Source organism: Phallusia mammillata, chromosome 6, assembly GCF_965637545.1.
Source record: "Phallusia mammillata chromosome 6, kaPhaMamm4.hap1.1, whole genome shotgun sequence".
Taxonomy (NCBI): Eukaryota; Metazoa; Chordata; class Ascidiacea; order Phlebobranchia; family Ascidiidae; genus Phallusia; species Phallusia mammillata.
The window spans coordinates 16960500-16986058 of record NC_137257.1 but is presented as its reverse complement, the minus strand read 5'-3'; the positions used below and the strand labels follow the sequence as shown (position 1 = coordinate 16986058).

General features: G+C 37.5%; 2 protein-coding genes across 2 annotated transcripts; one reads left to right on the top strand and one right to left on the bottom strand.

The window, feature by feature from the left end:
- The first annotated feature begins 1349 nt into the window (after window positions 1-1349).
- Window positions 1350-4515, top strand: LOC145233603 (pyridoxal 5'-phosphate synthase subunit PdxT-like). The gene is made up of 5 exons (XM_080098361.1): window positions 1350-1546; window positions 1821-1965; window positions 2199-2318; window positions 2721-2798; window positions 3672-4515. Exons 1-5 carry the CDS (start codon window positions 1530-1532, stop codon window positions 4023-4025), a joined length of 714 nt encoding a protein of 237 aa, XP_079954487.1. The 5' UTR covers window positions 1350-1529; the 3' UTR covers window positions 4026-4515.
- Window positions 4516-4564: 49 nt separating this feature from the next.
- Window positions 4565-23582, bottom strand: LOC145234405 (somatostatin receptor type 5-like; the record flags this gene model as incomplete). The annotated part of the gene is made up of 11 exons (XM_080099140.1): window positions 4565-5154; window positions 6363-6456; window positions 7178-7306; window positions 8652-8827; window positions 9262-9500; window positions 10076-10189; window positions 11165-11237; window positions 11813-11947; window positions 14037-14198; window positions 15997-16292; window positions 23516-23582. Coding segments are annotated over 11 exons (1569 nt in total), but the record flags the coding sequence as incomplete, so codon positions are not given.
- Window positions 23583-25559: the final 1977 nt, after the last annotated feature.

Genomic DNA, 25559 nt, shown 5'->3' with positions numbered 1-25559 from the left:
TCTGTTTTACTTACATACCATCGATCGTTGGATCAATTGTTATCAAATATTGCTTAGCTGCAAAGTTGTTGAACCCATATATGTTCAGTGTTAGCTGTAGCACTATATATACACACACTACGAATGTATACAGTGCTGGTATAGGCTGTCGTACTCTGGCACTTTACATGAAATACGAGCTCACTTTACAGCAGATCAAGCGAGACATTTGAACCAGCAACTAGATGTATTATCAACAACAGCTGATACCAAAAGTAAAGCAAAATAGGCACACTTTCTACTGCATTACCCACTAAAACTCCCGAAATGTGCTTAAACGAACAGCTATGCGACATGAACTTGATCCAAAGTTAGCGCAATTAAAGACCAACAATTGCTAACTGTATAGCACTAACAACAACCACAACTGTGACTGCATTGCTATAAAACTGCGTCGCTTTTAAAGCAGTTATAATAAGTGGAAAATTGCTTATGTAACACAATTGTTTTTCACTTCGCATGTCGCCACCCGCTGTTACCGGGCCGGCACTACCAAGAGCTCACACGTGGTTGGCTCGCGTTGTGGGCCGCGATGCTCTGTCTAGCAAGTTGCATCATCTGTTAGCTGTGTGTGTGATAATCCCAATGACAACGGGATTGAGATCTCTGCAGCAACAAAAACATGCTGCAGTGATCTGCGATGACTAGCAGATTGTTAAGCAACAACACGCAGAGTTCGACAGGAAGCTAGAACTAGAAGCTGTGTGTTATTGACTAGTTGCAGCTCAGAAAACGCTAGGTCACTTCACGCTATACCCAGCGGGGTGACTAATTTATGTCAGTGGCAGCAGCATACTGACCCTCTTTATGAGTAACAGTGTGCTGTCCATCTGTTTACAGACTTTGTAACCTAAACTTGCTTTTCTAAAACTTTCAGCTGATAGACTTTTTTGTTGGACAGGCTTTGCCTGTACTTTACGGTTGAGTGATTACAGGCGTTTTTTGTCCTTTTGCGGTGCGACACCATAGTAATAAAACTACATTAATATGAAAGGCAAGGCTAAGTAAACGTTTGCTGTGGTGCTCTTTATCTTGTGTCATTACAAAGCATGTAAATTTTTAAAATATACTTGCAGCCATTGCAATATTTGGCGTGAGTTAAAGCGGTAAGGTAAGCTCTTCAGTCGTGTATATCGCAGTGAAAAATTCGCTTCCAAGTCGTGTTTCCGGAATTAGACAGAAAATTGATGTAGCTTTAAAAAGAAATTAGACATTGTTTTGAGAGCATATGTAGCATACCTTTAAATATTTGAACTAAAAACGTAGTTCGCTTGTTTATGCAACGCTTTAGTGTACTTTAAAAGTAGATTTATTAATAGTGTTATTTTTGCAGCATTGTATTTATTGCAAAGAGTTAAACATAAACACAGCAACTCCTTTTTTAAAGTTTGTCACTGGGATATTAACGAGCAGACGATCATATCAGATTTCCCGCTATAGGATTGTGTAAAACAAGTCCTTTACATTGACGAAGGTCGTTGCTTATACATATGGCGGCAGCAATGAGGTAACTAAAGTATAACACTTAAAGTACTTAAACTTGTTTAACGTGCTATGCTGAAAATTTCCAGGCACTGATGGTACTTGTAGTTTAGGCGTATAGACTTGTAATAGCCATTGAACCTATGGATCCATATATTGAATTTTTAGACCAATAACATTGAGATAATGTTCAGACTATTGTCTTATCATCGTTGATGGAAGAAGTGTGCCTTCACATTTCCTTGGACGCATAATAATTCTCATTTTACAGCACAAACAAAAAAATTATTATTTTACAGTGTGAATATTGGAGTTTTGTCCTTGCATGGCGATGTCATTGAACACGTGAATTCAATAAAAACAGCGACTAAAAAGCTACAAGCCAACAAACTACTTGCCGACAATGTAACTGTAATTGTCAAAGAAATTCGCAAACCAGAAGAGGTAAAAAAGGTTGAATGAAAAATCAGTTATATTATGCATTATAGGTGTTACTGATATGTAACAATTTGTAACTGTCTATATTATTATGGACTCTATAATATTTGACCTACGTTAGACTTGATTGGTCATTTACCGTCATTTAGATCTGAACAGGAAGTTACGTATAGAACAGTGACGTAGCATACACATGTGATACAAACCTATTTCGATTTCAATATAACTGTACTTTAAAGGTCAGCAATGAATTGGACGGTCTAATTCTTCCTGGTGGCGAGAGCACAGTTCTGACCAATCATCTAACCAAAAACGGATTCCTAGATAAGATTAAATCATGGACTGTTAACAAGAACAAGGTAAATACTTACGCTGTACTGATGCGGCATGTAATTTTCTTTTGTGGTCGCAATTAAATATGGCACGACAGTCACAAAGTAGTCACAAAATCGGTCCTAAAGACGTTTTTGCATGTGTGAAATTGGACAGCATAAAGATTGAGTCGATTACTGCCCTGACCTAAAACCCTTTTCGTACTATAGTACGAACTGTAGTATACTACAGGCCTGAAACCGTGCCTAAGTTTTTTTAAAACCTTTTCCGACCGAAAATTAGGTTGACCAAGGTGAAGTTAGGCCTGAATCACAAGCCTGCTTCTGTCAAACTTGAGCCTGGGCCCTTTCCGAAAAGCGAATTACAACTCTTTGTTGCTTTGTCTTTGTCGCACCGATTTCTCTAAATGTCATGATTTCACTTTGCAGTTTACATTTGGAACGTGTGCAGGTCTTATTATGCTTTCAAACACAGTCAGCGGTGGTGGAAAGGATTCAGTAGCAGCGGTTAGTATCCTATTTTCCTTATTTTGACTTTTACCCTTTTTGACTCCTGTCGGAGTTTTAGCACCCAAACTGATTCCTACACAAATTTCCCCAATTTTTTTAAACAAAACTTTATTTCTACATAGTGCTATTTGTATTCTTAAAATCATCAATCATATCTGGGTGTATCGTGATCGCTAGTTTGCATAGACGCTCCAGGGCTGATTCCAGTTCTGAATTTATGTTCATCATAATTGATACTGGTCAATCTGGCGATCCCCTACTTCTACTACAGTGGTTCTTAACCAGGGGGGCACGAGACATTTCCAAGGGGGGCGTGAGCCAAAAGTTAAACAAACAAATTTATTTAACTTTGGACTCACCTCCCCATAAAATTAATTTTGCAAGTGTAGTGTATTGTTTACGAGCACAAACGTTTTTGAAAGGAAACGAATATGATGATGCAATACCTTATGACGTAACACAAATTTTGAATAATGACATACGTGGCAAAGTTTTTTTGCTTGTTTCAGGGGGGGGGGGGGATGCAGTGCCCGACAAACACCTTAGGGGGGCGTGGACAAAAAAAGGTTAAGAACCGCTGTTCTACTACGAAGCTGACATGTGCAGCATACGAGGCAGGCAACGATGCTAGTAATTGCAATTTCGACGCGTTTACTGCTGAGTAGCTCAGCTGGTTGAGCGCGAGTCATAGAAAGTCTCCTGACATGAGTTCCAATTCCACCGCAGCCTAGATTTTTTCAGCCTATACGCCTTGCCATATGACATGCTTGGTGACCGGCTGATTCAGGGTGACGCCGTTAATGCCGCACTGTTATTCACATATCTTGTAGTTTGTTTTTCGAGGCTGAATTTATTTCCTTTAACCTACAGATCGGTGGTTTGGATATTACTTGTGTTCGAAACGCCTTCGGTCGTCAGATCAACAGTTTCGAGGGAAAGTTGGAACTAACTGACGACAATTTGGCCCAAAAAGACCCAGGCATTGTTGGGGTCTTTATTCGGGCGCCAGGCATCAAATCTATCAATAGTGAGGCTGTAGCAATCCTTTGTAAGTTCCCTGAAGGCGTTAGTTCGTGTGGAACTGGCGATACTTTAAGCAGTGCTGTTGGAGTACGGCAAGACAACGTCATGGCTTGTTCTTTTCACCCCGAGTTGACCCCTGACACTAGGTGGCATGAGTACTTCGTAAAAGAGGTAGTTCAAAGAAAAATTAATGCCGTTTAACGAGGTGACACATTACGGGAAAACGAACTAACAAGTTTTAGCCATTAGGTCAAAATTTATTTGTGTTTTTAATTATTTCCTCGTTTTTGTTGTGTTTGGTATGCAATTATGACTATTTATTCGTACTTTACACAAAAATCAAGAAATTTAGTAGTTTCCCTATCTTCAAGCACAAATTGTTACATGCAATACCTCTTAACTGCCTAACATCATGGGTGTTAATATGCATTGTCTGCATCAATAAAACGGTCATTTATGAGGCTAATTTCATTTTCAAAATTGCTGTAATGCATTTATCTAACCTTGATTTGCATTTCGATGTTTGCAAAACACTCAAATTACCTCAAGATTTTAACCCGTAGCCTAGTATATATCATATACTTTTTACTCATATGAAAGGAAAAATTTTAGTGTTTTTAAAAAAATGCTTATAATTAGTGATTTTAATACTCCTGCCGCATGTTAATCGAAAATAAACGCATTATTGGAACGTGTGTTGTGTAATAATAATAAAATCGGTGGAAGTGATTGCTGTACAACGGATTTATAACACAAGAGGCAGCAACAGAAATACAAGAAATGACAGATAATAATATAATAAAGCATAAGCACAAAAACATTAATTTTGCCCTTAATGTAAGAGAGTGTGATAAAAATATGACAAAAAAGTGTTGTAATCATAATTTTACAAAATTAAAAGTGTTTTTTTTTTTTGCTTTTCATGACAACCTTTACAAACTATACGCCCCTTTTTGTTTACAAAGCCTTTATTTATCTGTGATATCCTAGAGTTCAAATTAAGAATTCCTTTGTTTTCAAACAACAACAAAAACGTATCATGCGAAATCCTTGAAGCCGATGTACATTTTTAGTGATTCCTTCAAGCGTTAGCTCTCTTACGCAACTAAATGTCCATGTTTTCTCTTTTTTATTGTTGCGTGGTGGCGCTGTGCATACAATTTTTGTGATAAGATGTGTTTTAAACTATTCCACATCGAAGTTGGTCTTGCGCGCTTTGCACTAATGACGTCACTTGTATATGACGTCACTGCTTGTGTTCCTCCAGAAGCTTGTCTGCCGCTGGCTCTATGATTTCGCACTTACTCTGCAAGTCTTTGCCTTCAGGAATCTGAAATACAAAACACAAGAAATGGTGCAAAATGTTTTGCTACCTTAAATAAGTAATTTTTAAATTGTGGGTTTGTTTGTTTGGACTTTGTATGCGATGATGTGATATGCAGCGTTAAAACATATGTAACGGTGCAAAAATTTTGCATTCTTAATAGGTAATGGTTCAAATTGTGGCTATGTTTGTTGTGATGTGATATGCAGCGACATTTTGAAATAATTTAACAGTCACTTGGAACAGAATCATCTTGGAACTTTAAACTTTACTTTAAATGTGTTTCTAAAACTTTAAATCTTTTTTTCGCAATATTATATTGATTCTGACTTCTGATTGCTGCAATACGATCCCAGCTGTGAACTCGGGGCGCAGGAAATTTGCCTTAATAAAAAGGAAGAGGGAAGTAACAAAGAATAGGTGAAAGGATCACACTGTAGGCCAACCCGTAATCACGTCTAAAACTTCCTGTGGCGATTTTCTCACAAGCTGTGGCACCAATATAAGCAATTTATCGGCCAAGCTAGCCAATGCAAACCTGCACTGGTAATCGAGAAGCAGCCAATAAGTAAACCCACCAGCCATCTGGCTATTTCTGTAGCTAGTTTGCAGCAGTTGATCGGCCTCTCAACCGTCGAAGCCTATTGCTTAAAATCCAGTGTGGTATTTGAGCCAATGAGACCCGGAAACTACGTTTTAATAACTTCCTTGTGGAAAGGTCCTTCCTGCAATCGGCTTTCGCGTTGTGGTTGGGAACTAGCAAAGCTTTGTGCCAGGAGCAGTAAGGCTTGCTAAATTAGGTCGCACTGAACGCCTGGCACCGAAAAACATCAACGAATTGTGAGTCAGCTCTCGGTAAGCACCCAAGCTCGACTCTTCCATTCAAATTTGTGGTATTTGGCAATGCTTCTGTATTTTTGTGCATTCAAAAGCCCAAAGAAAGGGTTTTTGAGAAGTGAAGAATAACTTTCAGGAGTCTAGAATTATTTGCACCGGACTTTTAGCTTGGTTTTTCGGTCATCAAACCTCCACAAGATGCTATGTTCCCATCTTTTCTTGGTCAGGTTGCTTTAATAAGAATCTTTGTAAGTATATAATATCCCCAAAAACGGGCATCGTCCTAGCATGTTAAAATATCAAGTGCCTAAACCGGAATTTCGATTTCAATGGTCTGTTTGTGGTCACAATGTTTATGGTTAGTTAAGTATACTTACTTGGTACAAAGGTTGTGTTGCTTTCACTGGAATTTCACCAGCCTCTACGTTGCTGACATCATGTTTCTTGCTGTGCGCTGGAGTCTCAGCCCGACTACAAAAAAACAAATCAACATAAATCAGTCAGCACAGGTTGCAAATCCGCTGTCAAAACAAGCCGAAGGTTGTGGTTCAGTTGCTGGATGCAAACCTACACCCGAGACAGATTTTTGGCAAACTGTCGCAGTCAAAATGATGGCTTCACAAAATTTTGGGATTTTGCAGATGAAAAAGCTGGCTTTTGTGGTAAACTACTTTTATAGAACAAACGCAAACAGCACAATAAAAGCTTTGTACTTTTTGCAAACCCAGCACTTGTCTAAATAAAGCGCTTCACGATTCATCAAAGGCTCACTGAAAGGGGAACTGGCAATTTGTAAGTTTGACTCAAGGTGTAATAAGCCAAGGATATGATTCATTTGTAAGATTGTTTGTTCAGGAAAACCCGAACTGTCTGACCTTGTGACGTCATAGTCTAATTTGTGTGAATCAGAATGCGAACAAAGCAAATTCTTCTGGGCTTGCAAAATCACCAAGTCGTAAATCTATCTTTGGTGAGTTGTATTATTGCAAGCCGCACTGTTCGGATCGCGTTGCTTTTAAATGCGTAACCTTTCGAGTTTAAACAAAGCAAACCCAAAATCGAGCTCAGCAGTGCTGAAAAAAACATACATAATGGCTTCTATTTACCGTTTATAGTTTTTTTTGCCAAAATTAGTCAAAAATCTGGTTTTGTTTAACAATATAGTGCCTAGATATATAAAATAATATAATACCTCATAGTGTTGGTTGTATACTTGGTAAAAGTAGTGAATGAGAAAGATCGGAGTGACACTGCAATGCTTTTTCTCAATCTCTCTTGGAAGTTGTGGCCCAGGAACGTATACAGTATTGGATTAAGACAACTGCAACAAGAAAGACAATTACCTACAAACTGCAAAGAATTTGTTCTGGGGTCAATTTAAGTTAGCTGTCCACTTTGTGGGCAACTGTGAGGGTTACTGATTGCACTTATGTAGGATTACCGATAGAAAAAGGGATTGGTTTACGTAGAGTGTACACGAGTTTTAGGTGAATCTGTGGTTTGTGAATTTGGTTCGGGATGTGTTCATGCCGGTTCGTTATTTGTAAAGTTAAATAGGAATTTTACGCTTTAATTTCGTTCTATCTATACAATAATGCATTTCACCAATAATTTATTATGGATTGATAAGAATGTGTTAAAAAAGTCGATATTTGACCTAGCAATACATAAAAAAATAAAGCCATATTATTTAAATGCTGATTAAAAAAACATTTTCTGCTAATTATACACTCGTATATACCTAAAATGCCTTCCAGGACCCACAATAGCCTACCACAGAAAGTAATTAGCTTTTTTCTGATGTATTGACCTGCCAAAGGTCTGGGCTTTCAATCTTCATCTAGCGGCGGTGTTAATGTTGCAGGAAAACTCACACTAGGAAACCGCGATAGCACTTATAGCACCTAGAAGTGCGTTATTTATCGATGTTGGGAGCGTGAAAAGGTCTCGTACGCCCGCTGCCAACGATTTTGGTCCTTCAATGGTGTCATGTTGGGGGCAAACACAAAGATTTTCCTCTTGGGCAGATTTGAAGTTTCAGGAAAGACTTTTTGTTGGCATTTGTTCGATATACGTCCGTTGCACGTGTTTTTTTGAGATAATACGTTTCTGAGTAAGCGTTTATTGCCAAATATTGGCTTCAAAATTGGACATGTTTGCCTGCTTTAATTTTTTTTGTAAGTTTATGTCATTATGTTACCTGATGATTATCATTTCAACGAAGGTGTTGCAGAAAAAATAGTTTCAATTACGAAAAATACATGATATTTTTTATTGCAAAAAACGATCAGATTTTTTGCAACAAATCGAAGCTTTTGAATAAATATAGCTGGGTGTCATGAAAGTGATATTAAACGGAAAAACGACATGAAAGCGATATTACAATTTAACCACTTTATTGAAATACATGACGCAGCGAATTACATTTTGAATTACGTGACGCAACGAAAATATGGTTTCCAAATTAACGTTAACCTCATCACACTTGTGACAAATATAGCAGTTTTTGATCCAGATCATGCGTTTTGGTAAACTTATTTGGTTTTTGTTCAGCTTTATTTTAACCGAAGGTTTTGACCGCTGCAATACATGGGGGTCGAGAACCACTGGTTAGTATTTAAACGTACTTGACTTGACCTACGACTCAATTTTTACGTAGGAGGTACCTGTTGGCAAATCCGAGACAAAAGGTGAAGTCCCGGATGTTATGGCACACGCCTTGTTTTGCCCACACACCCCTAATCTGCATGAGATGCCACACGTAGAATGGAAGCCAGCAGATAAAGAAAGTGATCACCAAGGCAACCACCATCCGGGTTACTTTGCGTCGTGTCCGTTCAGCCTAAACATGGAAAAGATTAAAACTGTAATTAATGTGAATCAACCATTACTGCATGAATGCGAAAATGTTTTTAGGTCACAACTAACACTTTTCCTTAGCATATCCTAAATTTCGCAAAACATACTTGTTGCTGACTTTAAACAAGTTTTGGCTCACACTACGTTTTGGGTATTATTGAAGTATTTTGACATGATTATGTTGTAACTTAAGCTAAAATTTTATACCAAAAACCTCACTTTGACAAGCAGATATTTTGTAACTTAAATGTCTTATTGCAATGCTGCTTATTATAGTTTTTCAATTTCGTTTAAGACCATCGATCACAAAATATAATGTTTGTTTTGCTTGTATCGTCTCTTAAGCTCTTGACATTTGATGTCCTTGTTAATATTCTAGTAAACGACTTTTTGGAACATCTTGTGCGCCAAACTTGCCTGTTTCGATCTGCTTCTAGTCTCGGACGGCTGCAGCAGTCTCACGACAATGAGAATGTAGCACACGGAGATGATCAGAAACGGTATCACGAAACCGATCACGGTGGTGAATATGAGAAACACATGAAAGGTCGGTGAATCTTGATGCTTGCAGAGAACGTGAATTTCATCAAGGCTAGCGGGAAGGTTTTCTTCGTAATCACCATATCCCAAATAATCGACACCAGAAGACTCAGGATCTATATTACAACAAAATGTACCAATCTACACAGTTTTGAACGAATACAACACAATGGTAGATGTGGCCCTTCATATCACTGATGGTTGCATGAGCATTTGCCGAAACGTTTGAACAATAAAGCATGTCGTATTTTACTTCTTTTGAGGCCCTAATTTTCATCATTAAACAATGCCACAATTCAACAATTTACAACGAAAATTCGTTCATGATCACAAGTCTATAATAACTGAGGCTCTGAATTAAACACTTTAGACTTTTTATGATTGTGGCCTTCTATGGCCCCACGTTCTTGAAGGCCGCAAAACTTCTGTTCAAAGACTCGCGTTTGGTCATAGGTTGCACATCCCTAGTTTAAAAGAGCCCGACTGCAGGCAAAGCGCATGAAAGTTATAATTGGAAAGTCGTACTGGTCAGATAGTAGTTGAACTAGCAATTTCTGTAAATACCACATGCCCCTGACTATTTTTATTTAAACCTTGTCGTACTGGTCAGATAGTAGTTGAACTAGCAATTTCTGTAAATGCCACATGTCCCTGACTGTTTTTATTTAAACCGTTTTAATCTAAACCTTACCACGACCTAGGTTAAGATCGCCCAGTGGTCCCTTCTCGCAATCGTCGTAATAATAGGAATAATCCATTGGAGCTAAATCCATGTTGTTTTCGTTGAACACCAGAGCACAAACATCTGCAATGTAATAGCCGTGTGAAAATCAATTTACCAACTTAAAAACAATACGATGTATGAAATTTTCGGTCGCAAATCCAAATAGTGCCTTTCACAACGATTCAAATGCGAATTAACAAACGTGAAGTTGAATTGAAGGATTTTAAATGTCTGTGCTGTGGCACTTTGGTACTTTGCCGTAGTTTTTTCAAGTGTGACATGAAGTATTCGTGTTTACAAATTCAATTTATTTTCACTTGATAACAAAAAATCATTTTCGAAAACCTGTTTTGACCTTAGCTTTTACCAAAGTTAGTTTGTACATCACACTGAAGTTACAAACAGAGATGGTAACAACAATGCAAGTGTGCCGCGAAAATAAAGTTACAGTCTGTATGTTTGAAAAGCACTGGATTAATTTGTCGTGTGTAGAGTATATATTTTTGTTAGTTTGAATCCTTTGTGAAAGACAGACACGAAAAACAAAACCGGTTTAATTTGCTAAAAATACTTTTACAACAAAATTCACAAACGGGGCAAGACAGACGGCGCCAAGGGCAACTTGACTTGACGTTGTTGTAGGAGTTTCTCCCACTTACTATGCGCAATATACGTTTTATTTCAGTCGGTTTATGTTCAAGGACTTTCAGACCGGACGTTGTTGATGAATAAATGTTGGGAGCATCTCAATTTAACAAAAAAGTCTGGTTTGGTTTTCTCTTGCTTTCGTGTCGATAGAGTACAGTAAGTGTACCAACGTTAAGCCAGCACACAGCAGTAACCTCTTTTCATTATAAGATTATTGGTTTATCCTAGGTTTCGTTTGTTTTAGTTGACAAAAAAACGTTTTGTTGCACGTCTAGTGTGAAAAAATATTAAGTATTACCAGTATATAAAAATATTACTTGTGTGAATAAAATATTGAGTCATCTCTGCGTTCATCGATATGAAAATAAACAAGAAAATAATAAAAATCTGTCAATATAAGTTACTTACTGTCATCAACCCGTGTGTAAACAAGCAAAGGTACAACCATCACCAGGGAAACAATCCAAATTGCCGCACAAACCTTCCAACAAAAAAACGTTACAATTGAAAATTCGTGCCCATGCAATATTTTAAAATGCACAATTAAGTTAATCCAACAAAATCTAACTGAACGTGATAAAATTAAAGATTTTTGATACACACACCCTAATGCAGTGGTGGCCAAACTACGGCCCGCGGGCCGCATCCGGCCCCCAGTCCTTTTCATCCGGCCTGCCAAACACCTTGACTGGTTTTTTTCCAAGCACCATATTTACCACTGTGAACAAGCAGTGTAACAGCGCTGGCTGCTACTAGCAGTAGCTTTGTGGCAAGCGTTGTTATTTTTAGAATAAATGCCCATTTATTAAATACAAGTGTAAACAAGATGGTGTTATTTATTGTTATTCTACTGCAATAATATATATTTCAATAAAGATGGCAACCAGTTACGACAAATTTTACGTAAATCTCATTTAATCCGGCCCTCCAGTGGCAAGACAGTTGCAAATTTGGCCCTCTGGTAAAAAAGTTTGGCCACCCCTGCCCTAATGCAACCATGGCAATTGGAAATGAGTCAAAAATTTGTCTAAAAGTGTGGTTTGAAATGCAACTTACAAAGAACGTATTTCTACTCGTTCTCCAACGACTTGATGTCACCACGTATTGAACAGCGATGTATCGGTCTATGGACATGGCGGTTAAAAAGAAGATGCTTGCGAAGTAGTTGAGGTACTTTACCGCTTCCACTATCTGTAATAAAAATAATAATAAATACTCCATTTACCACAAAAGCCAAAGCCTTTTGATGTTTCTAAGTTTTTGGAAACCAATGAGAAATTTTCGATTTGAAAATGTTTAAAACAGAGTTCATTACGTCATTATTTTCTGATGATTCTATTTGAATAAGAGCGATTGATGATGCCCACTCGTTTAATACTATTTGTTGACTGGTCTGATTAGAAAGCACTGTTGCTTCGCCAAGTATTCTAATTTCCCGATGACGTATAATGACGTCATACTGATTGATCTTCCTGGATGACGAACTACATTAGATGACAAATTTAAGGCACCAAGTCAAAGTACGTCCTTTGGCACATCTTTTAAATTCTGTGAATTGTTCTAGGATGTCGCACGTACTACTAATTTGTGTGTTATAAACGGCAAATTACACAGTTAAGCTGCATGTTGACAATGTAAAGCGCACTTTCATAACATAATAGTTTATAGCACATCCACATTTCTTCGCCTTGTTTTGTCAATAGCAAGTTTTTGTTGCAAATTTAACACGCGAAAGATTGTCATGTTATTAGCAAATAAGCTAATTTCAGCACATGCACATTACTTCGTCTTGTTTTTTTTGTCAATACCAAATTTTTCTTGCTAATATAACACGCAAAAGATTGTCATGTTATGATCAAATAAGCTAATTTGTCAACCATCAACAAACCCAACTTTGTTTGCAAAGAGACACCACCGAAAAACAACAGCAGTAGTCGAAAATCTGCCATTGAAACGAATTCAAACTATATATGGAACGTCGTTTGCACTTTTCCTATCTTGGAACGTTTATCTTTGTCAGTCGACTTAACGTTTTGCCCGTGCATGGATTGTCTCAGAACGTTCACACGAGACAAATGTCGTGTTCCCATGGCAACAAGCCAGGCGCTGTTATTTTTGTTGCACTGCAAATGTGATTACTTCAAGTACCAATACTGTGGTCGCTTTATGAAGCCAAGCGGAATGTTCGCCTTGTTAAACTTAAAAAATATCGCAAAACATCATGTTTTTGCAGTAGACGCCGATTTAAGCCTTGCTTCTGAACTTTTGATAGTTTTCTTCCAGGTTACAAGACCTATTTTTTTAATTGTTACTGATCGGTCTGTGTAAACCAGTGGTTCCCAAACTTTTTCATTATTTTGTCAAAACGGTCCCTTTGCCATTATTTCGAGGGCTCGCGGTCCTTAAGCTGGAATGTGTATTTTAGAAAAACGAAAGTTGATTGCAGGATTTTCGCTAGTTATGCAAAATTGCGCATAATAATGATCTAAATTCTAAACACAGCTTGTGACATTACAGACAAGACAAAAAGCAGTACGATTGTGCGCGAACAATTGCATTTTTGATAGTTGTCATTTAATAAAGGCTATTGTTTAGCAATGGAGACAGTCGATTTCTCAATTCTCTTGATTTAAACTCATTCAGTGGCACAAACTGACGCTAAATAAGATTATAGAATTACTTTACCCGCCTTGCGGTCCCCCCAAAATTGCCTCACGGACCCCTAAATGACCGCGGACCCCAGTTTGGGAACCGCTGGTGTAAACCTATACGGTTTATCGTATTAGTGCGTAATGCCACAAGCAAATATATAAATTTGGTATATTGTATCCATCGAAAATGTCAAAATTAGGTTAGTCAAGCTCTAATTAACAGCGAAAGTAAATGTTACGGTCAATTTGCCAAAATTGAAAAGCAGATAAGTTTGATAAAGCTTGTTATTGTTTGCAACATTGCTTTTGTTACATAAATAAAAAACAATATAGGCTCGAGAACATGGCTTTTTTGAAACATAAAGTTATGAATTCTGATTCAAAGTTGCAACACAGTGATCCATTCATACATCTTTTTGCTTCCCATGATTTGAACCCAGGACGCTACCGGGGATGAATCCCAAGACGTTTTTTATGTTTGTATGTGGGTCAGGCGCGTCGGACCATTCGGCCAAGATCCTGCCCATTTTGTAATGTTTGTCACGGGGTTCGAACCAATGACGCATTTGGGGACAAATCCTGATCAGTTTTTTTATGTGTGTATTTGAACAAAACAACGTATTTTTTACCTTGCACATTCCAGCACCGAAAGGCCATTCCGACATAAGTCTCTGGGTGGCGCTAAAGGGCAATGTGACAAGAAACAACGTGTCAGCTACAGCGAGATTCCAGATGTAAATATTTGCCACCGTCTTGGTCATTTCTTTGCTTCCAAAAATGACAAACATAACCTGTGTTAAATAAAAAAGTTGTGTTTGCAAAACTTTTAGTAGGTATGAATAGTTTGTTTCTTCATGGTTCTTTCCGATCTTTCCTCAAAAAAGATGTATATGTGCGTGTGGCCAGTGCCGGATAAAGGGTCTGCTGGCCTGTAGGCACATTTTATAAGTGGCCCGAAAATCAGGGTTGCCAACTAAAAAATTAGAATTATCAGTGTTGCCAAATCATTGTCACAAAGATCGTTGTTGCAACTGGCCTGTAGGCACGTGCCTACTTTGCCTAATGGTTAATCCAGCACTGCGTGAGGCAATACAAGTAATGTAAATTTTGTGGGCTTTAAATAACAAAACATATTCAATATAGATGTGTCTGTCTGACATACTTGGTCATACGTTATGCCTGGCAGCAATAGCTTATTTCATAGATGTGTCTGTTAGGCCGTTAATTATTGTGTTGACCAGTGTAAGTCTTATACATATTCCATGTATTTTGCTCAAAGGGGGAAAATATAAGGAATAACCAGTTCGTAAACAAAGCTAACTTACAGAAAGAAATGTAAAGAAAGATAGTTTTGTTTTTACTGATAACCCCACACAAAATTGCTGTGACATTTGTTCTATCGAATATCAGTCTACCTAAACTTTAGGTCCTAAAGTGTCTTAAATCGAATATTATGAAAACCACATGGGCAAAATAGGTGAGTTTCATGGTTATTTACGTATTTAGAGGTTTTCTTAAGATATCCCGGCAGTATCAGGTTTAAAACATCACATTAAGTTTTACCACAACTACTTTGTGACCTTAAAACAATTGTGTGCACTTAATGATGGCATTTACAACCTGCATTTTGTCTCCTGGCATAAGATTATTCTTAAGTGACTACGAAAATGAAAATTTCTTTCTCAACGCAAGTTAATAATCCAAAAAAAGTTGAACAATCTTAAAACTTCTTTTTTACTTTTTATTCCATCAGGGTTTACGTGTTTCTGTTTTGCTCATTCATTTTAGCATTGGGCCTATCATTTTAACGTTAAGAGTTCTTTTCTAACCTAGACGCCTCTTTTGCATGCCTTTTGCTTATGTGCGTTTATCGTACCAAATTGCACCCTTTGCCAAAGCAATTTTGGTAACAACCGAATTTGTGTAAATGATTAGTGGTTCAACCCAAACTGTTATTTGGCTTTTGACAATTGGATTTGAATGCATAGTGAAGTACATCTTCAAGTGCTTGGGATATGTAATAGATGTGGTTACAAATGGGAAAATGTTTTCTTAACAACTTAAGTGTAGGTCAACTACTGTGGGCAAATTTTGAATTTAAAAAATGTGTGACGTTATTTGACTAAAACAGCTCGAGTTTGCGTAACATTTTTCCAATAGAACATGTGTTTTCGTTGCGTAAGAGATATTTTAGTTATTAATTAATGAATCATATTTTAGTACGATATTAGTTTTCATTATATTGCAGGTGGTTGATTTATACTTAAAGCGATAAAAAATGACTTTTTGTGATTTGTAGTTTAGTTGCTTTGTGCAAAGTACAAAAACGCCGAAGAGCTATACATATTGCCACAAAAAGAAAAAAAATGTGACTCGGCTTTTTGTTGGCTTGCGAAGGAAACTAAAAGCGGATTTGATAAACAAAAACAGAGTAATTGAATTATTTTATTCATCGTATATATTTCAAAGTAGTATTGTTCATAACGGAACAAACAACAAGAAAAACAACAGCCTAATCACAAAAAAAACATTCATGGTTATTTACGCTGCTGATGGCAAAAAAACAGGTAATCATAAAAAAAAACTTACCAGGCCATTTCCAAAAAGTCCCACTACACAAATTATGCAGTAAATCACTGGAACCACAAGCTGACTGGGCGGATGGTAAGAATTGATTTCATCCAAAATCTTCTGACGTTCGCTGCAGTTCAGCAGCGGAAAGGGGTTCAACGGGCCCGAGGAAAAATTGCCGCCGGTGCCGGGCCCAGGCTCCGGGAACAGCGGCGTGTCCTGGTACGCCGCGGCGCCCGCTTCGTCATCGATGGCGCCTTGAAATCCGGTTCCAAAACCCTCAAGATTGGGAAAACCCCCACCATAAGCAGGTCCTAGGGGGTCGTTCATGGTAAATATTTAAAAGCTTTTAGAATGAACAAAGAGTATAGCAGATCAAACTGTGAAAACGAATAAAGTCTGTTAAGGTTTAATTGCCGATTCGACAACAAAGTTTTCGCTTTTATGACTTTCAATTCTAGCACTGTACTTGGTATTGTTACTATTTTCAAAAAGATTGCAATTAACTTTAAATTTGAGAAAGCGTAAATAAAAGGCAAAATATAGACTCAACAACATTAAAACTGATATTGTAAATTAATATCCATTTTTCGCTCAACTAATTTATTCCTCAAGTCTACGAGAAAAGAAAATTAAACTACATAACAGCCCTACTTTCAACCAAAACTTTCTAAAGGCATCAAACAATCTGCCAAAAATTCTGGCATTTCACAATTAATTGCCATCACATTTGCATTATTTGCATTTACTTAACCATTGTTTTCAAGTATATTTAACTTCATTGCTTTTCAATGTTAAACCTAAGAGCTGCAAAACCTAAGACTTTTATACGAAACCTACGTGCGCTGAGCCACCCACACAAGACCAGCTGGGTCAATAATTTATCGTCGTGAATGTCAAGACCTTCGTCAAAATCAACAAGAGACAGAGAGTTACAAGGAAAGCAGGGTAGAGAGGAAGTTAACAATGCAAACATCATTACAACCATTAGGCCGCAAATCATCGATAAGGGGAATGCGGTTATTTTAAGGGCGCCTAAAGTTATCCAAGTCGTGGTTGGCACTACAAGGATCCAATTCCAGTCGGACTCTCCACTGTCGTTTTGCAACTTTCTATACTTTTTGTTAACTGACATACGTAGACTGTTATCAAAACTTGTTCATGAGCTAATTCAAATTCATAAACTGAAGTGTCATGTAAACTATTTTTCACGAGTGTACAAGAATAAAGATGGCTTGACAAAGGATTAAAACACCGTTTGTCTGTCTTGAAAAGCAAAATAGAACAAACAAACAAACAACACACATCGGCAGACAAAGGCTGCTAAAAGAAATGTACCAAAAACATACTAAGAATCCGATTGAAAAGCCAGTTTAGCTCCTTTTAACAACGTACACCACGATCACCTTGTTTGTGGCTCCTAGTCCTAACGCCAGGGCCCAGCGGCCGAAATGCGACCAAGCGTCCCCGACGAAAGGTCGGGCCCGGAAATACGCAAAAAAGTTCAGCCTTATCGTTGCGTAGAGCAGAGATTTCCGGCTTTTAGGCTACTGCGAAGCTAAAATTTCGTTTTAGTAACAAAGTGAGGGTTCCCTTGGGGTTGGACACAATAAACGCCAAACGTTAGTGATACAGCTTTGCACAAGCAGTAGACCGTAACATAGTTTTGATATGGGACACCGTTTTAGGAATGTTGCCAGCATTTAACTTGAGTTAGTTAAAACCTTCTACAAAATCACTCTCCCAAGAACAGTGATACACCACTTAACCAAACAATTTGTACAATTTAGTTGTCTCAAATAGGCTTTGATTTTATCTTTACCTTTGTAGCTTAATCGTGTTAGACTGCTGTTAATGCAATAGCGTTTAGCTGATCCCACAGTAAGATCGAAACATCGTTAATCCCATTTGGTCAATTGCCCAAACATTGTACAGTTTTAGTTTTGACAGGGAACTGAAAAATACTTTGCTGTTTAGTGCGATAAAGCATTCACCCAAACACATGTTGTGTAACGCTGTTTTTAAATGCCACATTATTTCAAGTTTTGAATTTTTGTATTATTAAAAGTTTTGAATTGCCAGATAGCATGATTTACAATTAGGAGTAAAGGATACTTTCTCACGATTTTAGTGCTTTAGGTGGGCGTGATTTGAATAACTTAATTTAACTATTGGCATCAATAACACAAACTATGCAAAATGGTCGAAAATACTAAACATCCTGACCTAAAGTTCAATAACAATCAACAAAGAAATGGTCTGTACACCTATAAGTGGCTTTCGAAAAGCATTTTTTCAAGGATTGTACGAAATTGACGCCGCATAAACTGTCGTAATACAGGCGCTATAATTTATGATCCAGACAGCCTGGGTTTCCTCCTGGACGGGCGAGTTGTCATGTAAACAGCATCTTTCCAATATCTACAAGTCTTACGGCACAACAAAGGCATCAAAATTTGCACCACCTGCCTTTAATGACCAGTTTATGCCCGCTTAACAACACGATTTATGATTACTAAGCATATTTCAGGTTGGTTGCTTTCACATGCACAAACGATTTTTTTAATATTTTTACTTGTCGAGGGGCGTCATAAAATATATTATGATGTTCTACTTATGACGTTAACTATATTTTACAGGGTACCAAAATACAGTTTATCCATAAACAGAAAATGATACACATTATACACCAGCGATTTTTGAACTGGATCCTCGATCTCTTTAAATTTGATGTGAGATCGCCCTGCTAAAAAGCAATACATAAGAACAGAGATTAAGATAGACACTAGACCAGTGGTTCTCAAACTTTTTATGCATGCGGCACATTAAAGAACTAAAATATGTTGTCGTGGCACACTTTGCAGGTAACCATAAAAAAAGTTGTTTAAAAATGGTAATTTTCAACCTAATCGTGATGGGTAAGGATGCTTTCAATTAACAAATAACAAAAATATGAGCTTTGAAACGTTGTCATACACACCAGTCTTTCATTCTGAAGTCTTAAAACACCAGGAAATGTTTGCACTTTAAAACAAGAAGATTTCGCGGCACACTTGGAAACCTCACACGGCACACAGTTTGAGAATCACTGCACTAGACAGTCTCCAGCTGAACAATGCCTTTTATTCCATCACACGTAATAAGTGCAACGGTTTGAGCACAATTCTAATGTTTTTGTCTTGTCTGTAATGTCACCAACTGAAAATGGGTCAACCATCTATTGTTTCTTGAGTCAACCTTTCGTTTTGCTAAAAGTGATAAGTTTGAGAATCCACTGTTTATACAAAAAGCATCGAAGTTATGATCATATTTAAGGCATTTGTGGACCATTAAAGCAAGTGATTTTTTTGATAATAATAGGCCGCAACACATTGTTCGAAAAAAAGTGCAGTGAAATTTTTGTTTTGCAAGTCTCATCTCATGTTTTAGGTGGACATGACTAGGCTAAAACTTCATTCTCAACTAATTTAGAACTCATGTTTAAGTTAAAGTAAAAACAAGTGTCTTAAACTTACTTATTTGTGTTCTTTGCCTACAAAGTGCGCCCAAAGAATTGTACGTTAATAACAAGTTGAAAAATTCAAAAAAATACTGGCTCGGATTTAGGCCAACAGTAGCTGGCTGCGGTCTGTAACGCTATCTCCTTGCATGATTGACGAAAGCATTTATCTTTTCCCGCTCCATTACTTAAATTACTATTCGCTATTTATCATGGTTCAAGGGATAAGATCGTGTTACGGTTGTTGTCATCACGCTGTGCGGGATTTTGTTTCACAAATCCCCGCCAGCAAGACACATTTACTCGATCGTCTGTCAAACCAGCTTAACTTGTCTCACTGAATCCGACTCCGAGATAGACTAATTGATTGATAGCACATAAACGAAAAGTCCATTAAATTCCACATGTTTTAATTTTTACCCTTTTGAATAGCTATAGTTTAACTTTTCAATTTCGTTTTTCTTATCTATAACTGTCAAGGGTAGGCTTAGGTACATTCGCATTTGGTCACTAATATATGCTGCAGTCAACTTTATAAACCACAAATATTTTAAAACTACCCAAAAAAAAACCCTATCGATTTGCGTGTTTATATTGAAGTGCTAATTTAAACTGGTACATTGTTTGTTTTCAGTTTTTTATCATTCAATAGTCTTAAAATCCAGCCTGAACGCACAAATCTGTCTGCTTTTTGTTTACTATTGATATCAGCTGGCACGAACCACTTAGATATTGTCATGGCCAAATGGAAATAACAAGTAAATCGGCACACGTCGTTTGAAAGATTGCCCAGCACCCCCGCATAGCTGAAGATTCTTTATAGTTCATTTAAAAAGAAACTAAATACACAACAAAATGAAAACCGTAACTTCTGAATACATGGTGTTGCCTAAACCCAAACTTGTATTCGCCTTTGACCAAGGCACGACATAAACAATATTTTTACTTGAGAGAATTTGAACTTATGACCTTATTCTGTAATAGACAAAGCTCACAAACATTATGCTAAATAAGCCACACACACACTGATCAATATGTAGGTCAGTTCTGACTGCCTGCTAGCAATAGTGCCAAACCTATTTTTCCTTAACATAACACAGCTCAAAATACTCTCAACACCTGCGAGTATTTTATCCTGTTTAAAATTTGGCAATTGTTCTTATTCGCAGCAATTTCGTCTAGTCTGGCGATAAAAGTCCGCTGTTCTCTCGTGCGTTTTTTCTTATATGAGCGTCCAGTGCGCATGGCTGGATTTCGAGTGCTAAACTTTCGCTAATCCCTTGAAGACAGTCAATGACGTCACACGAGCCGGTGGTTCCCCCAGTGCAACAAAACGCGATCGCTGCTGAAATGCTGACCTAAAATTGAGCGATTATCGCAATTTGGTCAGTTAAGCTTGCATGAAACGTCTACACTTAGATTATGTTACAAGACAACACGAAAAACATCCACAACAGCTATCTCAAATTTCCGTCGGTGATTTGTCTCGCTACTGAAAAGCTTGGACCCTTTCTTTGAATTTCCTCTGGAGTTAAATCCTCGCCAGAAATATCGATATTCGATATGCGAAGAAAACTCACACGAAGTGACGTAATTGCATCAATAGTGATAGTTGCGTCATATCAGTAGATTTAAAAGGTCGCATTAAAAGAAGTTTTCTATTTATTTAGTATTATAATTTTTTAATTGTCTGTTTTCTTATTAAGTTAGTACTTTTACAAGACGTCAACAAACTTATTCAAGAACTTAATATTTACAATTTAGTTGGATTTATCTAATTTTTATACGTGTTTGAAACCTCTCATCACTTATAACACTTTCTGCCTGTAGCACGCAAACCACCAGCTGGCACGCCGAAGTTTTTCAGGTGGTACGCGAGTAGCTGTCTGTCATACTCAGTTAAAGTCAGATCAAGAATTGCAATTTATCTGACCCAACTGATCAGCCCTGGTTTGGGGCGAGACTCGTGTTTTGGACATTCTTCTGAAATTGTTAACCGTGCCGATTTCGGAAATGTGCTTGCCTGGTATGAGAAAATTTGGCCTATTTCTTGGTCTACCCATTCAAACTGGGTATACGCGGTACACAGGAAAACAAAAGTCGTCAGGTAGTACGCGATCCATATAAGGTTGAGAACCACAGTGTTAAGGCACCAGGCAGTTTCGAAACAACAGGATGATCTTTTTACGACATACTCCAACTGTAAAAAAAATTCACGAAAAACTTTAAACTAACTCAAAAACAAGTCAAGTTATATTCTTGCACAAGTTAGAATCTCCCAAATTCGCGCAACTTTCATTCTATCCATAACTCGCCATTACTCTTTTAAACTTGTGTAGGCTACAAAACAGCTGCTGATCTCACCGTGCAACGACTGATGCTTTTCATCATCTCATATTTAGTTCCATGTATTTGACACAATGTTTTAAGGGAATTTGGTTTTGTTGGCGAGATGTTTTACAGCTCATTTTAACCGCTGGATGTTTTCCCAGTTTGCTTGCTACATGGCGTCAGACTCAAACTACAAAATATGGAATGAAAATGAAATGACAACAACCCTTTTGAGTTTCGGATTACCATAGTAAATTGGATTAGGTAACGATTTTGTGCTCCTGAATATGGTAAGCATATATGACATGGATTTTTATTCAACAAATCAAAAACGACAAATATATGTATCAGTGTTAACAGTAGCCTATGTTAGACACTGTTTTGTAAAAAGCTTTTTTTTCATCAAAGCACACCCCTTGGTGGTTTATCTTGTAACTAAACATCTTTTGCTGTTTGCTTTTGATTTAAATTTTCCTCAGACTGCCAAGAATAAATATCATCAACTTTATTCCAAGAATAATTTTTTTTCTGGAACATTATACAAAGATAACAGCCCAGCACATAACGGCCCAAAGAGTCGTAAAAAGCGACATGCTTTAATATTCAAACGTTCCGGCAAAAGCTCATGATATCGCATTAGTAATATAAGGGGCCACATCAGTAACACCCGTTTATAACCACTTGACTCACATAAAAAATTGATTAAAGGTGGCAAAACACGTCGTTTTTACGTCTATTTGGGCCGTTTTATTTGTCATTAAAACTCTTTTGTTTCTGCAGGTTTTTATTCCTGAATAAAAGCTTCCGAATTGCACCTATACATCCACAAGCCTAAAAAGGCTATAGGCCACAAATTAGCAGCAGCCAATTTAACATGAAAACAAACTGACTCGACAAACACAGTCTACCTACCCCCTTAAATACGCCTTTCAACTTCAACCCTCAACTGATTGCCCGAGACAAGCCGAAAACCTATAGGATTCTTTTGCTTTCTAGGCGACGAAATCTTTTCGCTTTTGAAGTCTACCTCACTAATTCGCTAATCTCCCTAAATTCCGCGAGGTTTTTAGTCGGTTGAAAACAGACCCAACCCTGTCCCATCTGTTGACGAGATCTAGTGTTACTGGGGGCAGTATAAGCTGTAGTATACTCTACTGACACTTTTGGACTCGGTTTGGTTGAACACTTTAAAAACACTTTGCGTTTTTAAACAAGCCAATCACCCGAAAGACAGTAATTAACAAAATCATTGAGCAAAACATTTGTTTAGTTTAGAATGGATTATTTGGCAATCGAAAAAACAGAAAACGCAGCGCCCTAAAAGTACCTTGTTTGTTTAAAAATATTCGTAGAAATTCTAATTCGCGGAGCAAAATAGTCCGCTTGTACGATAATTGGGCTACCTAAAAAAATACCAATGTAGAATTTGAACAATAAGAAATTTAAGAAGCTTGCCGAGCGCCGCATTTTTCAAGTTGCTGAAACCTTACTTCAACCAACAAAACCACAAATTTCCAGAACCACTTTGTCAAAATTAGGCTTAAATCGTGGGAAAATTGCTCGCACGAAACTTTCAATGGCAGCTTGAAACAACCATTGGCCAAATTCTAAAATACATCAGTTAATTGTACAGGTATCAATAATAAACTGTGATCAACATTCTTAACTAAGATACTTCACTAGGCACTAATAAAACAAAATACTTACCACATTTTAACACACGTGCTGAAGCATTGTCTGAGACCCAATCCTTATGTCTTATGGATGTTTTGTTTCACAGACCTCAAGTTGTAATTACTGTGACAGGTATGTTCATCGGCAATGTATATAGCCTTCAACGTGTCAATTTTCAAGAGTCCTAGACTTTCGGTAACCGGCAATTCGACAGCAAATTGTCTGAACGTTCAAGCAAGCTGGGGTGTTGCCGGACAAGGCGTTATTTGTATGTTGTCGCGTAGACATCCTAAATTGGTATTTGATCCTTCTTAAAATTTTCGGTTGACAAGCTTGTTCATAGACCCTCTGACTAGATGGAAATGACCAACCGGTCTATGATGTCACAAGTTGAATAATGATTACGACGTCAATAATCGTTATTGGTGACGTCCGGTATTCAGGTGACGTCAGAAAACAAGTTTCTCATATCAATCATAAATATGTTGGTGTCATGAAATTTATGGTTTATTGTTAATTGTCAAATAAAGTTCACACTAATACAGGTTAAAAACGTAATATCAGTGTTTTACAGCTCTGTCACCAAAGCGTTTTTGCAGAAGAATCAGTTTTTTGTTTGACAGATTAAGTTTTGCATCGCATGCTATGGGCACTTACCCAATTTCCACCGTGTTTCCGACATCCTGGCCAATTTCCTAGGTGTGAAAGAGTCGCATTGTCAAGTCGGCGACTTTGTTGATTTAAAACAACAGCACATGGACTTTAAGATCTTGTGAGGTCGGTTTACGTCTTTTGTTACGCTTTTTTGCAAGTGTTTTGACCCGAAAAACATCAAAACTCCTGGCAAAATAGTATCAGTTCAAGCGAGTTTTCTGTATAACTTTGTGCCATCAACCGTGACATTTTTTTCTTTGTAGTTGTTTAAAAACTTAAAGTAATACAATGCAAAATATGGCAATACAATTCAGATTTGCTCGCTTGATGACTATACGGCCTGATGCACGAAGCTCGATTTATTTTGGTTGTTAGTTTCGCCGCTATGTAATCCAAACACTTTCTGGTAGAGATATAGTCTGCACATAATATTTCAATAAAGACAAGTACGTTGATAACTGTGCCTGTTTTGCATTTGTAGGTGTTTAAGACTTCATGAGTTTGGTTCTACCGTTTTAGAGCAGTGCTTTTCAACCACTAGTGGGTTGCGAGTCGCGACCCAGAAGTAGGTCACTATAGTTGATTAGCTTTGGTCGTCGATTGTAGTAGAGTCACATATTCGTTTTACGTTTCTGATTTACGAATTCTTGCAGCAAGAATTGCTATTTGACAAAATGCTCTATGACTTAATAACACTTAAAGGTTTAAAAAAATTTGAATTGGGTCCCTACATACTGCTTTGCTACTAATTTATGCCTAATGGGAAGCTCCGTTAAAACGTTGAATCCATGTTATTAGGACGTCTAGGTTGCTTTACATCTGGATACAACTGCAAATGGGGAACAATATAGCCTATTGTTGTTTGTTTTTTAATGGAAACAGTTATATATTTGACAACCTAATGGTTTCGTCAAGTCAGTATGTACCGTAATCGGTCATGGTACGTCAAAACATCGAACCTAAATGTTCTGCGACCGGTACAGGGCAAAAGGAAGCAATAATGTTGCGGGTGACTGGTAATTGGCGCAAATTGTTCGGTAATTAAACCGCTAGAAATTGGTCTGTTTTCCGCCAGGTTCCTCCATTTGAACAAACAAGATTGAGTGCTTTTGTAACAACTGGATTTGCAACAGTTTGGCCAACAAGTAGGCCTAAGCTAGCTTCGGCAATTAAAGGTCGTACTCAATGTCTATGTCTACTATTGGCACACACAAACGATGCATATTTTAAGTAAAACAAACAATGCATATTTTAGATACCGGAAAACAAAAAAAATATTAGTGGCAGTTGTAGGTTGTAGGCTTATATAGCAAGCGTTTGAGAAGCAAATAAGATACAATTGTAGCTCCCATACCGATATATTTCCGGCTTGGTGATTGTTTTAGTGCTTTTGTGTCGCTATGTTCACCAAGCGAAATAAACT

Excerpts from the sequence above, each read along its gene's own strand:
- LOC145233603 (XM_080098361.1), top strand. Across the intron at positions 2,319-2,720 it reads GGACTGTTAACAAGAACAAG|TTTACATTTGGAACGTGTGC; the intron begins GTAAATACTTAC and ends TTCACTTTGCAG. Across the intron at positions 2,799-3,671 it reads GAAAGGATTCAGTAGCAGCG|ATCGGTGGTTTGGATATTAC; the intron begins GTTAGTATCCTA and ends TTTAACCTACAG.